Source organism: Balaenoptera acutorostrata, chromosome 15 (genome assembly GCF_949987535.1).
Source record: "Balaenoptera acutorostrata chromosome 15, mBalAcu1.1, whole genome shotgun sequence".
Taxonomy (NCBI): domain Eukaryota; kingdom Metazoa; phylum Chordata; class Mammalia; order Artiodactyla; family Balaenopteridae; genus Balaenoptera; species Balaenoptera acutorostrata.
The window spans coordinates 61562693-61577988 of record NC_080078.1 but is presented as its reverse complement, the minus strand read 5'-3'; the positions used below and the strand labels follow the sequence as shown (position 1 = coordinate 61577988).

The following is a 15296-nucleotide window of genomic DNA, read 5'->3' as shown; positions in this document are numbered from 1 at the left end:
TGGCCAGGGCAGGAATGAAACAGGAGGTTAAGTGTGTATTCGAGTGTGTGCACAAATCAGCTTGATTAGATACATATAGGACAACCTCTCCACCTGGGGGATGGATCAACCCAGGGTATGCAGAAGGCAATCCTTTGGAAAACAGGAGGAAACCACCAGAACTTCAGTTTATATGATCTCATATCTTATCTTCTTAAAGTTCCATTTTCATTTGTCTCATACCCTGTACATACTACATTAATATGGGTGCACGTGCGTAAATTCTAAATAAATATGCGTGTATTGGGGGAGCGAAACATTGTTTGCTGATTGGGCGAATGATTTGAAAAATTTGGAAACCATGGGTAAGGTGGGACTGCTCCCCATCTTGGACACCACAGGATGCCTTTCCCGCCCCCACCCCACCCAGGGCCAAACCTGCCTTGTTCACCTCTGTACTTCAGTGTCTTGCTTAGGGCCTGGCACATGGAGGGTGCTCAGAGTGTCTGCTGAAAGTATGAGGACAGGAGACCCTAGAGTGGCCCTGGCCTTGGGCCAAAATGGCAGTGGGGTCCTCAGCTCCTTGATCTGTGCCACGCCATATTCAATTCATCAGCAGAGCCCATTCGCGCCCTCTTCAGAATATACTAGAACCTGACGGGCCACACCCCCTCCCCCAGCCCTGTCCTGCTCTACACCTCCATCACTTCTTGCCTGGTGGCTGCAGTGGTCTCTTCCCTGGGCTCCCAGCATCGAATCTGTCTCCTACAGTCTATTCTGTTAAAACTAAATCAGGTGTTTCTCACCTGCTCAAAAGCCTGCAGTGGCTCCCATGATGCTCAGAGAAAGAGCCAAAATCCTTCCCAGTGGCCTCCAAGGCCCGACGTGGTCTGCCCTCCCCTCATCTCTCGGATTTTGTCCCTCACCCCTCTGTCCTCCTCCTTTCTGCTCCAGCCACGCTGGCCTCCCTGCTGTTCCCCAGGTAACCCAACTACATTCCCACCACACAGCCTTTGTACTTACTGATCCCTTTGCCAGGAATGCCCTCCCACCAGATACCTTCCTGGGTTGCCTCATCACTTTGCTTGTTATCTGGGCTCAAACGTCACCTCCTCCGAGAAGTCCTCTCAGATTATCTGACCTCAAATCGTCACCTCTGGTCATTCCTTGCCTTTTTCCCTTTTTCATTTTGCTTCACCATCTGACAGAATAGATATTTATTGTTCATCTCTTTATTGCCTCTTTCTTCCACTAGTCCAGACGGGGATGTACGGTTCTGTTTACTGTTGTATCCCCAGCGCCTAGGATGGGACTGGCCCTTAATCGGATGAATGAATGAATGGCAGTTAGGGAGTCAGGTTTCCAGCTCTGACTCCACCCAGTCTTGCTGTGTGGCCTCAGGCTCCTCTCTTTCTGGGCCTCATCATCCCAACCTGTACAATTCGGAGACAAAGGTCCTATCAGCCTGGCCATCAGTGTCCAGGGCAGGCCTCTGGGGTAGATGTTTCACCTGCTGTTCGCTGCCCACCACCGCCCTGCAGGCCCAACCCTTACCTTCTGCAGCCACTGTGTGTTGTTCTCTAGCATTTTTTCCAGCTGTCGTACCCGCTGGGTCGGCCAGTCCCCTAGGTTCAGCGCGGCTGCCGGGGAGTCCCTCTGGAGGCTGTTGGAGCCCCCGAAGGCGTCGGGCTCGGGCGGGCAGGGCTCAGGCTCGGGCAGCACGAAGGTGTAGCTGCACTGGCCGTGCTGGACTCGGTGTGCCCGGCGGCGCCCGCCGGTCTCCTGCCCCCTCCGCTGGGCCACAGTCGTGGTGGCCACAATGAGGAGGAGGCCACTCAGCAGCATGGCTGGCCGGGAAGGCATCCAGAGATGTGATGGCGAGGGGTGTCAGGTCAGAGCCCAGGGGCCGTGCCTGTCCACCGCCTGTCTCCCTGCCCAGTTTGCACCCACCGTGGCCAACAGTGGCCAGTCCCGCCTGCACAGCCGCTGCAGCTGCAAAGCCCTGTTTCGCCAAGCTCCGTCCAGGCGGCTATTTATACTTGCTCCAAATACCACAGCTGCTCTGCTTCCTCCCACCGCCTCAGGCTCCCGCCCCAGACACCCCCTCACCTCTCTTCTTCCTCCTTTCCCTTCCTGCCTCCTTACTCTTGTCCGCACGCTGCCATGTCCATTCACTGGCTTGCCTGCCTCACCTCTGAGTCCTTGGATTATCCAGGGGAGGCCTGGCCTCCCTGCCTGAGCGGAGGAAAGAAAACAACACACACACACACACACACACACACACACACACCCAAGCTGCCCGCCACACACACACACACACACACACACACACACACACACACACACACCAAGCTGCCCGCTTTGGAAAACCAAAGACAACTGAATTCTCTCTTCCTGTCTCTGTCTCTCTGTGTCTCTCTCTCCAACCTCCCCCCACAGGGAGGCTGGGATCTCAAATTTCAGCCCCCAACGCCTTCCCCTTCTCTCCCTGCTCCACCTTCCCCCCTTTGATTCCCAGTTAGCCTTGGAACACAGTGAAGTGACCTTAGAGGGAGCAAAGGGGAGGGGGGCAGACGGGTGAGGCTGGGAAGAAGGCAGCCAGTTCAATCTGTTTCTAGAGACAGAGAACATCCTTGCAAAGCCAGGGAAGTGGGCGCCCCAGCTGGAGTGGGCTCCCATCCTCCCTTCTCCCTCAGGGCCTGGAGGGACATTGGGCCTTAAGGTGGCCCTGGCTCCATTGCTGTGACAGTAATGAGAGATTGTCCTGTCTTGTGGCAGATTGTTCTGGGGCCGCCTTTGGCTGGAGTGGAGAAGTAGATTTCAGGGAGAAGAGCTTGGGGTGCAGCAGTGTCTTGACCAGCTCCCGAGTTAGCGGCAGCTGGCTCTAAATCCTCCTGCCCCAACTACTGGCCCTGAGACCTTGGGTGGGCAACTTCACCTCTCTCGGCTTCCATACCCTGGTGAGTAAGCTGGGTAAACCCCATCTCTTGCATGAGGAATATATATGAGTTCTGCGCGTGGGGACTGAGGAATTTTGGATTTACTTGTTAACTTGTTTACTGATTCAAATCCTGGCTCCACCACTTATCAGCTGTGTGACTTTGGGCAAGTCGCTTAACCTCTCTGTGCTTACATTTCCTCTTGGTGAACAGAGAGAAATAATACCATGCACTTCAAGGGTGTGAAAATTCTGAGTTACAGCAGTGCTGGCACAAGGTGAGCGCTAAATAAATGCTTTTGGTTGTTGTCATCAGTGTCATAGTTATTAAGTACCTCCCCTCCCCCACCCTGCTGGAATATAAACACCACGGGGGCAAGGATTTGTCCTTGGGGGACCTGGTTGCTGGACAGGAGGTGCCCAGGAGTTGGTTGGGCCCCTCCTGTGTGGGCTGCCTTCTGGCTTTCTCTGCTTGTTTTCCCAGAGTGGGGGCTTATCCGGCTGTTTGGTATTGTTTTTTTCCCTTTGTTTTCCCAAATCCAGACGGAGTTTTGAAGTGGGCAGGCTGCTTGGGACAGCAGCAAAGTAGGGGCTCATCCGGGGGACTGAGAACATGAAACCAGGTGTGTGAGGCTTTGGCAGGAAAAGGAAAGGCAGCTGGTCATCAGCCACCAGCATTCACGGAGCCCTGCTTGCCCACCTCTGCCTCCACTGTCTCCACTGTAAAGGGGGTCACAGCACCTCTGCCCTTGCAAGAAAGAAGAATGTTAACGTAAGTCACGAGTTTATCACAGTGCCGGGCGCAGATGAGCCCAGAGTAAGGGCAGCTATCGTTAAGATTGTGTAGGTTGAGCCTCGAGATAATCTCAGTAAGGCCAGCATTATTATCCTCCCCATTTTACAGAGGAGAAAACTGAAACCCAGAGAAGGAAAGTGAATTGTCCAAAGTCACACAGCCTGGAGGGGCTTGACCCGGAAGTGGCGAAGGAGGGCAGGCTCAACAGCCATGCTGGCCCCAGAGCCCATCCCACTTCCTCCCCCGTACCTGTCAAGGCCATGTGTGAGGACGCCTGCCCCCCAGCCTCAGCCTCCTCATCTGTGCACCGCAGGGAGCATTAACACCTCCTCGTGGGCACCAATATGACAAGGGAAGCTGCTGGCACAGACAATGCATTTAATCTTATTGATTGAAAGAAAGAATGAATGTTAATTTCTACGCCCCCCCAGGGCTTAATTAAATAGACATGGGCCCCATAACTGCACTAACACAGAATGGCTCTCTGCACAGAAGAGGAAATAGGATTGTCTGTTCACAGGAGAAATGCAGGTAGAATCAAAAGAAGAGCTCTGGAAAGCCTGGGAGATGGCCCTGCCAACCTTTGCACCTTCATTGTAGCACCTCCTTCTCACCTCAGGACCTTTGCATATGCTGCTTTCTCTGTCCAGAACACTGCTGTCCACATGCCCTCACCCCCACCTTTCATCAGTGTTCCAGTTACTATGGCTGCCAGAAAATGACCCCAACACTTAGTGGTTTAAAACAAAAATAACCATGTAGTATCTCTCAGGGTTTCTGTGGGTCAGGGATTCAGGAGCAGCTCAGCTGGACAGTCTGTTCCATTCACTCATGAAGTTGAAATCAGATGGTGGCTCTGAGCCGAGGTCATCCTGAAGGCTTCTCTCACCTGTCAGTACCTGGGCATCCTCCTCACTCCACACGGTGGTGTCTCGAGCACGGTGGCTACAAAGGCACATGTCCTCAGAGAGCCAGGTGGAAGTTACCTCACCTTTTATGATCTAGCCTCGGAAGGCATTCAGTGGAAGCTCTACCATATGCTATTGGTTGGGGTCTGCCCAGGTTCACGGCAGGAATGTAGACACCATCCCTTGATGGAGGAGTGTCATTGTCACAAGAGGAGCTTGCAGGACAGGAGGTGCGTTAGTGTAGCCGCCTCTGGGAAATGCTACAGGCCGGAGAACTGACACATGATTACACGGCCCCCCTCAGCCCTGTTCAAACCAGACCCGCCCTTCTTGGAGCCCTACCCCTTTATCTTAACCCTCCTCAAGGTGCTCAGAGGTTAATTACTTGTGTAATTACTTATCTCCCTCTGTTCCCAGCATTTGATATACAGTATGTTCTCAGTAAATAAATATCTGTCAGATGAATGCATGAATGAATGAATGAGTGAATGAATGTTTGAGCCAGGCCCTCCCCGTCGGGCTGATGAGGGGCAGGAGGCGGGATGCCGTGGAGCTGCCACGGGGCTGCGGCACCAGGGCAAGTCCCAGCTGGCACAACGCTGGGAGGCCTCGGGCAGATCACCATTTGGGGCCAAAGCTACCTCCTCCTCAGTCGGAGGGTGGAGGGCGTGAACAGGTTCACCAGGTCTCCGGACATCTCGCAGAGGAGAGCTCTAGGGAAAGTTTACAAACTCTCAGGCCGCTGAGAATCTTTGAACACAGGGCCTCAGGGCCAGTGTCGGAGGTGGTTTGGGCATAGGTCTAGCCAGGAGACGGAGGTTTTACAAAGTGACCTCTTGGCCTTCCGGGAAAAGGGAACCAGCCAGTCCCACGAGAAGCAGCAAGTGCCCAGGTGGCAGCAGGCAGCAGGAGCTGGTGCCTAGACCCAGAGAGGAAACTGGAAAGATGCCGTCTGGGGTCGGTTAGCGAGCTCAGGGAGCCTAGAGGCAACATTGAACTTTGGACCTGAAGGGTCTTTGGTAACCAGCATGCTCTGTGCTGTGGACTCCTGGCCCCGAATTCCCTCCTGAGCACCAGACCCATTCGCCTTCTGGACATGACCTCCTAGGTCTCAAACGGAACTCCTCATGTCCTCCTCCCCTACTCCACTCCAAATGAACTTCTTCTGGATTCTTCCATCCCTGGGAATTGCCCCACCTCGACCAGGCACTTGGATCAGAAACCTGGAAGCAGGGCCGGCCGGCTTCATGGGTGTGTGACCTCTGTAGTCATACAGGGCCCCACGCTTAGAAGGGTCCCACACTTGGTTTAATGCTCTGCTGTCACCATCTTTAGATTCTTAATAAGTTTTGAACAAAGGGTCCAGCCCTTTCATTCTGCACTGGGCCCATCAAATTATGTAGCCGGTCCTGCCAGGGAGACACAAGGCCCCACCAGCCCCCTAACCCCACTTGCCATCCAATCAGACCTGTCTGCCAATGACCCTTTAAATATTTCTCCCTTCTGCCCCTCTTCACTGTTCTGGGCATACTGGAGCCAGCCTGTCTGGGTTGGAATTCTGGCTTTCCCATCTCCCAAATGTATGGTCTAGGCCAATTTGCTTAACCTGTTTGTACCTCAGTTTTCTCTTCTGTCAAATGGGGTTGACACTAGCAATTACCTGGTAGGGTTGTTAAAAGGATTAAAAAGCCTATCCCTGTAAAGGCTTAACACAGATTCTGGCACATACGAAGTGCTCAATAAACGGCAGCGCAAAGTCATCATTCCCCCCACTGTCACTCTTTTAACCCAGTGTCTTCATCCCTTGCCAAAGGGAGAATAACATCCTCAGAACCGAACTCCTGTTAATCCATCTTTGATGCTGCAGTCAGTGATTTTTCTAAGACACAAATCCAGCTCTTGACTCCTTGGCTTAAGACCCTTCAGTTTTAAACTCCAAATTCTTTACATGGTTTATAAATCTCTTCAGGATCTGGCCTCCAGCCTCACCACTCTTATCCTAGGACTTGGTACTTTGTGAGGAGGAATTGGTTTTAATTTCCAACACTCTCTCTGCTATCTCCAGCCTCAGTTCCTTTGTTTTTGTAGTCACTCTGCTTGGACAATCCTCCTCACATTTATTCACTGGCTTCCTTCTACCTGTCTTCTGGGTCTTATCTCAGGCATCACCTTCTCTGGGAAGCCTTCGCCGTCAGCCTCTCTCCTTTGGTGGAAATAGGCCCTCTTGCTCTGGGACCCCAGGGCCCCCTGCCTGTGCTTCCCCATCAGAGCTCTCACCCTGTATTATAAAGCCTTGTTTGTATGCCTTTATCCCCCTCTGGTTTGAAAACTCTTTCAGGGCATCAGCCCCACTTTCCATTTCTGTGTCTGTTGCCTCTCCTAAGGTCAACTTCATAGTAAGTCTTCAAGAGTGTTGAATCAATAGTCTCCACTTTGGTGTGGGGACAGGAGCTGCAGTCCCCAGGTGGAGACTCAGGAAATCACCCTTTCCAGGGCAAGGGAAGCAGGAAGTTTCTGTTTGGGGTATTTCAAGTATCTTGCCTCCAAATACTTAAAACAGCCCCTCTACCCCTAGTTTATTTTCCCTTTGCTGGCCTGCTGTTGCCGTGGAGCCAGAACGTGGAGAAAATACTCATATCCATCTGGAGAATTTGGCTTTTGCTCAAATGTCTTGGGCAAAAAGAGAACTTATTGGCCGATGTAACTGAAAAGTGTAGGGCTACCTGGCTTCAGGCATAGCCTGGATCCAGGTACCCAGATGATATTAGGAATTCTTTTTTCCCCTTTTTCTCTAGTGCTAGGCTCTTGTTTTCCTCTGTTAGCTTATCGCCAGACAGTTCTCACCACCATCACCTCTACCATTGATGAGGGCAGCTCCAATCTATCAACTTAGCCCCCCACCAGAAATGGAGTACCCCTTTCCTGACAGCTCTTGGGAAAATTCTGGCTTGGGTCACATGGACGTTCCTGAACCAACTACTGTAGCCAGAGGGATGAGGTACTCTGGTAGGTCAGGCTGGGCCATGTGCCTCATGGGTCAACCTCATGGGACCCAAAGGGATTGAGGGAAGGGTGGGGTGGCTCTCAAGGAAACCTGGGGTAGAGAGACCAGAAGGGAGATGGATGTTGATGGGCACAGACCACCTGCCCACTGCTTCCCCATCCTAGTCACTCACCAAGTGAACTGGCTTCCTGCCCCCCTGCCCCCAGCCAGGGGAGCCTTGGCATAACCAGGGATACCATGGTCTCTCACCTCGCATTTAGCTCATGAGGCGACTTGCCCCACGTCACACCCTGGGGTCGATTCTCCTGGAAGTATGGCTCTTCCTGCTCCTGGGGACAAAGGCGGGGAAAACGGGATCATTCTTGGAGAGTCACTTACTGATTTTGGATCCAAAGAAGAGGATTTAGTCACAAGCCTGAGTCTCCTACTCCTGGCTTCATCTCCACAATCCAGCACTTCCCCCGCCCGCCTCCCTTTTCAGCTTCCTACATTTCAACACCCAGGGTGATAATTGAGGGTTGCAAGTGGGCAGCCTGAAGTGCCCCCAAGCCTCTTGTTCTCTACTCTTCACATTCCTGAGAACATGGCCTGGCATCTGCTAGGGCTGCTGATTGCAACAGAGCGAGTCTTGGCAGGAAGCTTTGGGGTTGCTGACCACCGGGGGGATGGTCTGTCAGTGTCCCCAGGAGGCCAAGGCGGGGCTCTTTGGAGCACGAATCATGGTGCCCCCGTGAGACTTTCCACTCAAGACAAGTCTGTCAACTGTTCCCTGCCTCTGCTTTCTGCCACCCCAACCCTAGAACCACAACATAGTTGATACATCAGGAGGGGCCCAGGCTAGGTATTGAGGTCACTCCTGTGACACACACCTATCAATTAAGAGCTCCCCGCTCATGGTACTGAATCTTGATTACATTTTATTAGGTGAGAATTGGTTTCTTCATCTATATAATGAAAGAGCCGTCCCTCATTAGCAAGGTGATTTTGGGGGGGCTTCCAGTTCCCAGGGTTGTGTAATAAAACACCCAACACTTAGTGGTTTAAAGCAATGGCAACACCTATTTTACTCATAAACGTGCAGTTTGGGCCAGATAAGCAGGGACAGCTTGACATGACTCCATTTGACATCAGCGGGGACAGCTTGAAGGCTAGAGCCTGGAATCATCTGAAAGCTCATCCATTCCTACAGCTGAGACCTCAGCTGGGGCTGTCAGCCCTAAAGACTACGTACAGCCTCCGCATGTCATGGGGCAGGGTGGTCCTCACGACGTGGTGGCTGGCTATCAAGGGGGAGCATCTCAAGAGAATCAGGCAGAAGGCATATGACCTTTACGACCTAGCCTCATGAATCATGCAAGGCCAGCTCACAAAGTCCCATCCAAGTTCAAGAAGCAAGGGAATAGACTACCTCTTAATGGAGAGTGGCAAGGTTTTAGAAGAGCATGTGGGACGGGAGATGTGGTCTTTTTTGGAAAATATAATCTGCCACAGAAGGGCAGGATGAGAAAATGTCATTTAAGTGTTTAGCACAAAAGTGCTTAATAGTTGGTGGCTGTTATTATTATCCCTGCTATTATGGGCAAGATCCAGCATCTCTTTGCATGAAAATGTCCTTCAGCCCTTCTAATGGCTAAAGGTGCAGCAGGAAGTGGGATTATTTCCATCGGGGGTGCCAGAAAAATTGGCCCCGAAATGCTCTGAGATTTGTCCAAAGCCACCCAGCATATCAGCACTCAGTCCAGTCCCAGCCAGATGGGCCTCGGACAGAGCTCTCTCTGCTGTTAGCGACACTTGCCTCGCCCTGGGGTGTCCCCTCTGGCCTCGGTTTCCCCTCTGAACAATGGCAGGCCTGACTCTGCTACCCCAGAGTTTGAGGGGACCAGGGTGGAGGACACGTACCTCTTAGCTGTGCCACTCAGCCTGGGCCACTATCCATATCCATCCTTTCTCAGGCCTGGGGAGCCCCACTGCCTCTGAGCCCACGCCTGGCACTCGCTGCAGGACGTGAAGAGTGAGGCTGCCAGGTCGAAGGGCAGATCTATTTTGGAACCTGGCACCCCCCGGAGGCCCAGGGGAGCCTGTGACCCAGAGAACCAACAGGCCCCTCTGTATTTTGTTTGTTTTTATTAAACGAGCACAGCATGTCCCTCATAGAAAAGTCAGAAAATACATACTTAGCAAGAAGGAAAAAAAATACATGTTGCCTGTGCTCTCACCAGCCAGAGGCAAAACCACAGCTAACATTTTGGAGTATTTTTCCCCCAATCATTTCTCTCTACATAGAGACACGTATATTTTGGGGTGGTTTTCTAGCAATCCCCCAAAACAAAAAATCTTCCAGAACCTCAAAGGAACATTTCTAAGCTATTTAAAAATTTGTTTTACTTACATTGGTGTTACTTTTTGAAAAACAAAATATAAAAAATGCACAGGGTAATATAATACAACCCCATATACCCATCACTCCAAATGGGCACCTGTCCACATTTTGCAAATTTTCCCAGATTTTTTTAAAGAAATGAAATATTGTTACAGGTTAAGTTGGCATCCCTTACATCCTCCTCCCCAGTCTCATTTTCTCTTCTCCCTGCCCACAGGTCCATATGTATGTATCCATAAATAATGATACTATTTCTGTGTTTCCAAAACTCAAACATATGCTATTAAGCTGTAAGCAATATACTGCGTGCACACCATGTTTTCCAGATCTATACAAATTTCACAGATAGATCCCGTGACTGGGGTCATCTTCTTTTCACTGCTGTGCAGCATTGCATCAATAATCACACTACTCTTTATTTATTCAGCCTCTGCGAATGGACATTTGGGTTGACTCAGTTCTTCTGTAGTTCCTAACGAGGCTTCTGTGGCTTTCTTTTACACTAGCCCTGTACCATGAGCAAGCGTTTCTCTAGGGTATTAATGGAGGGGTGCTCCTCCTGGGATGTGGGGTATGTGCATTGCCAGCCTGAGTAGATTTCCAGTCTGTGTTTCCAAGAGGCTGCACTGAGGTACCACCCACCAGCAGGCAGGAGAGTCTTTGCTGCTCAGCACTCCTGCCATCCCTTGGTATCGTCAGGCTTTACTTTTGTGGCAATCTGATGGCTGTGAAATCAACGTGAAATTATGTACACGTAATTTTATAGCCTGTGTTTCCTACTTAACACTCTATGTATTATGAAGTACTTTCTACAGCAGAAGGTTCTTCTATAAGCACATGTTTAATGGTGGCGTAAGCCTCCACTGGTGCAGCCAAGGTTTTCTCAATTCATTCTCTGTTGTTGGACACTGGGCTTTGTTTTGGGGTAGATTGCAAAACTGGCCACAGATTCCGGTCCCTGTAAGCACGCTTCTTTGCAATGTGACTTCCCAGCTCCTCCCTTTAAGAGGTGGAGTCTATGTTACCACCCCTCGAAGCTGGCTTTGGTCATGTGACTTGCTTTTGCCAATGGGACCCCTTCAAATGTGAGGCTCCTGAGGCTTGAAAGAGACTGTGCCCTGGGGCTTGCTCTCTCACTCACCTGGAATCCTGGGACCACAGTGTGAGTGAGCTCCAGCTAGCCTGCTGGATGATGATGGACATGTGGTCAAGTCATCCTATCACCTCAGCTGACATTGAACCAACCCCCAGATGAGTGAGGCCATCCTTGACCACCAGGCCAGCTGAAGACATCCTAGGCCACACATCTCAGACCAGAAGAATTGTCCAGTTGACTCACAGAAAGGTGGGGATAGTAAATATTTGTTGTGTTAAGCCACTGAATTTGGGAATGATTTGTGAGATACTAAAAGCTGATGCAGATCCAGTCAGGTTTTCCCTTTGCTCAGCTCATTAAGGCTGTGTATCTTAGGCAGGTTGCTGAGTCTCAATTCCTCTTCAGTAAAATGGGGGTTAATATCAATCCCTCAAAGTCATTGTGAGGATTGAATGAGATGGTGCATGTCAGTATCACCCAGTGAGGACTTGGTACCTGACAGGTCCTCTTTCATATCCTGGTGGTCTTAGACTTGTGACTCTTCTTATGTCCCCTTTGTTCTCCCTGCTGCCCCTCTTTATCCAAAACTTCCTCATCCTTCCAGGTTTTCTGGAGGGTATCACTATTTAAATGTAAAGGCAAATGTAATAATTTAAGTATTTGATGTTCACTTAAGTAAACATCCTTAGTGCTAGATTTCCACATCTCTTCTCCTTCCAGGACAATCCTTCTTGAAGTTACGCATGGCCATGTGACTTGCTTTGACCACAGAATGTGACTGGACACTTTTAAGAACCACTGTGGGATTCTCTGCTTCCTTTCCTTACTGCAGAGAAACTGCAGCCTTGTGTTAAGACAGCAGCAACATCAAATGGTCAAAATTCTTGGTCCCAGTGAGGTTTCCATAAGCTTACCTGATGATCCCCATTGGGGACAAGAAGGAGGAGAAAGACGAAAAAAACCTTTGTTGTATTGTGCTGTTTGTTATGGCAGCATAACAACTATTTTAGGCTGACCTGTGTCCCTCAAAATATATGTTGAAGTCCTAACCCCAGTACCTCAAAATGTGACCTTATTTGGAAAAAGGGGCATTGCAGAGGTAATTAGTTAAGGTGAGGTCATACTGGAGTAGGGTGGGCCCTTAATCCAATATGCCTGTTGTCCTCATAAGAAGATGATGTGAAGATACTGTTACCAAATGGAATTCAGGTCCGCTAGCCCCTGGGCAGCAAAGTCAATCTATTGACACTGGGTTGTGTTGAAGGAAAGTACAGTGTTTACTGCAGGGTGCAAAGCAAGGAGAATGGGTAGTGCATGCTCAAAAGACCCGAACTCCCCACTGGCTTTTAAGGAAGGGTTTTTAAAGGCAACATTTGGGGTGAGGGTTGCGGGACTCTTAATCATCAACCTTCTGGTTCCAACCAGTCTGGGGTCAGCATGCAGTCACCATCTTCCACCTGGGTGGGGGTGTTCAGATTGTTATGTACATCCCTTGAGGAGGAACTAGGACTCTGTTTTATCACTGAATCATTGTTTGAGCTAGCATCACTTTTCTTGCTTGCCTTCTTTTCCTTTGTTTCTGTACTCCCTCACTTCCCTAATTAGTAACCGAATGTGTCTGCTCTTTGGAACTCAGGGAAGGCCTAGGAGACTAAAGCCTTTTTTCTACAAATAAGAAACGGGGAACACAGAGGGGCTTTTGTACCTGTGAAGGCCCCACAGGGTCCTGCTCAGCTTCAATACCAGGGCAGAACACCATATGAAGGTGGAGGCAGAGGTTGTAGTGAGGCAGCTGCAAGCCAAGGAATGCCAAGGATTGATGGCCATCACTGGAAACCAGAGGCTAGGAAGGATCTACCCAGAGTCCCCGAGGAAACATGGCTCTGCTGATACCTTGATTTCTAGCTTCCAGAGCTGTGAGAAAATCCATTTCTGTTGTTTGAAGCCACCAGGTTTGCTATACTTTGTTATGGCAGCCCCAGGAAACGAATTCACCAACTTACACTAGCTAATACAACAGTCAATGAAGGTTCCCTCTTGCAGTTGTCACAGTGTTTAGTGAGATTTTCTGTGCACCAGGCACATTGCTCAGTGCTCCACATACAATATTCATTCACTCATTTTTATTATTTATTTTCCTGTTTATTTTATTTACCACATGCCTACTGTATGCCCAGCACTTCTCTCTAGGCAACGAGGAAGGACTGTGAACAAAACGGCCCCTCCTCACGGAGCTGGCTGACTAGGAGGTGTCAACACTGAGCAGGGTGACTAGGTGGATGTGTGTGTGGCTTTTCCGAGGATATGGCATTTGTAGAGATGGGAAGGAGGCTCCACAGGTCCAGCTTTGGGGATTTAGAGGCCCTCTGTCTGGATTCCTCTTCCAGAAGGGGAATAAGAAACTGTAGCAAGTTCGTGGGCTGAAAAACCAAGGAGCTATTAAAAGTGAGGTTGTTGGAAAGATCCATGATATATTAAGTTACAAAAATAACTTCAGCCAAGATTTCTAAGGACGCCAAAAGCATGAATCATAAGAGAAAAGATTGATAAATTGACAAAACAGTGTGGTATTGGCACAAAAACAAACATATAGATCAGAGATTGATAAACTGAACATCATTAAAGTTAATTGCTTTTATTCTTCTAAGACACGATTAAAATAATGAAAAGGCAAGTCACAGACGAGGAGAAAATATTTGCAAAACATATATCTGATAAAGGATTTATATCCAGGGTATATAAAGAAATCTCAAAACTCAAGAATAAAAAAACAAAACGACCCCCCAAAAATATGGGCTAAAGTTTTGAACAAAAACTCTCAATGAAGAAAGAGACACAAATGGCAAATAAGCACATGAGAAGTCATTAGGGAAATGCAAATTAAAGCCACAGTGAGATGCTTACTACACATTCACCAAATGACTACAATCAAAAAGACTGACAACAGATGCTGGTGAAGATGCAGAGCAGTTGGAACTCCCATTCATTGCTGGTGGGAATGCAAAATGGTACAGCCACTTTGGAAAACAATTTGGCAGTTTCTTATAAAGTTAAACATATACTTACCATACAACTCAGCAATTCTCTGCTTAGGTGTTTATCCAAAGGAAATGAAAACATATGCCTACACATATGTATTCAAATGTTCCTATGAATAACATTATTCGTAATTAAAAATCACCCCCAAATGAAAATAGGCCCCAAATGAAAACAACCAAATGTCACAATTTGTGAATGGATAAACAAATTGTGGTACATGCAAACAGTGGAGTACTACTTAGCAACGAAAAGGAATGAATTATGTAGAACAACATAGATGAATCTCAAAAGCATTACCCCAAGTAAAAGAAGTCAAAACCACAAAAGAATTCATAGTGATTCCATTCATATGGAACTCTAGCAAAGACAAATCTAATCTATAGCTACAGAAAGCAGATCAGTGGTTGCCTGGGCTGGGGCCTGAAAGGTAGAGATTGACTGGGAAGGAACATCACAAAGGAACATTTTAGGGCGATGGAGGTGCTCTATTCTGGATTGGAGTGGTAGCTACCCAGGTGTACAAATTTGTTAAAACACAACAAACTATAAACATAAATGCGTGAATTTTATTGTATGCAAATTATACCTTAATGAAGCTGATTAAAACGATAACAGGTAGTGTCAGTGACTCTTGGTGATCACCAAGGTGCTGGAACACTGCCTGCCTCTGAAACAAAGTGCAAGGCACTGTACCCTCATCAGCAAATGGGAATCACCACCTGCCTCATTGTGTGATCCCTTGTGAGGATTGGAAATGATGCAGGAAAAGAGCCCCAAAGACCGTAGTAAGTGATGGTGAAGATTGTTACCTCTAATAAACATAAGGATGGGTGAGTTTCCTTAAGGAGCCTAAGCATCCTCTCCCCATCTACTAAGAATTCATCCATCCATACCTCCACCCATGCCTCCATCTGTCCATTCATCCATCCATCCACTTGTCCATCTAATACATATCTATTGAGCACTTGCTACTTGCCTAGAACTATGCTTGGCTCTGTGGATTCAGCAACAAACAAGGAGAAATGCTATCCTTGTTGGTTTATGTTTTAGTGCAAGAAAGTGATGCCAAGCAAAAAATAGACAGAAAATGAATCCATTTGTGACAAACGCTGGGAAGGAGGCTCCAGGGAACCCCAGGCCAGTGTAACAGGGTCTC

The 15296-nt window shown here is 48.9% G+C and overlaps 1 protein-coding gene across 3 annotated transcripts in view; it reads right to left on the bottom strand.

Moving 5' to 3' along the window:
- ANGPT4 (angiopoietin 4) overlaps positions 1 to 2160 on the bottom strand; it is a 40688-nt gene extending 38528 nt beyond the window's left edge. For 2 of the 3 annotated variants that reach the window (XM_007193346.2, XM_057530245.1), the window contains exon 1: positions 1534 to 2080. In XM_007193346.2, the coding sequence (XP_007193408.1) occupies positions 1534 to 1842 (309 nt within the window). In that variant the 5' untranslated portion in view covers positions 1843 to 2080. The other variant, XM_057530246.1, reaches the window with a different exon arrangement.
- Positions 2161 to 15296: the final 13136 nt, after the last annotated feature.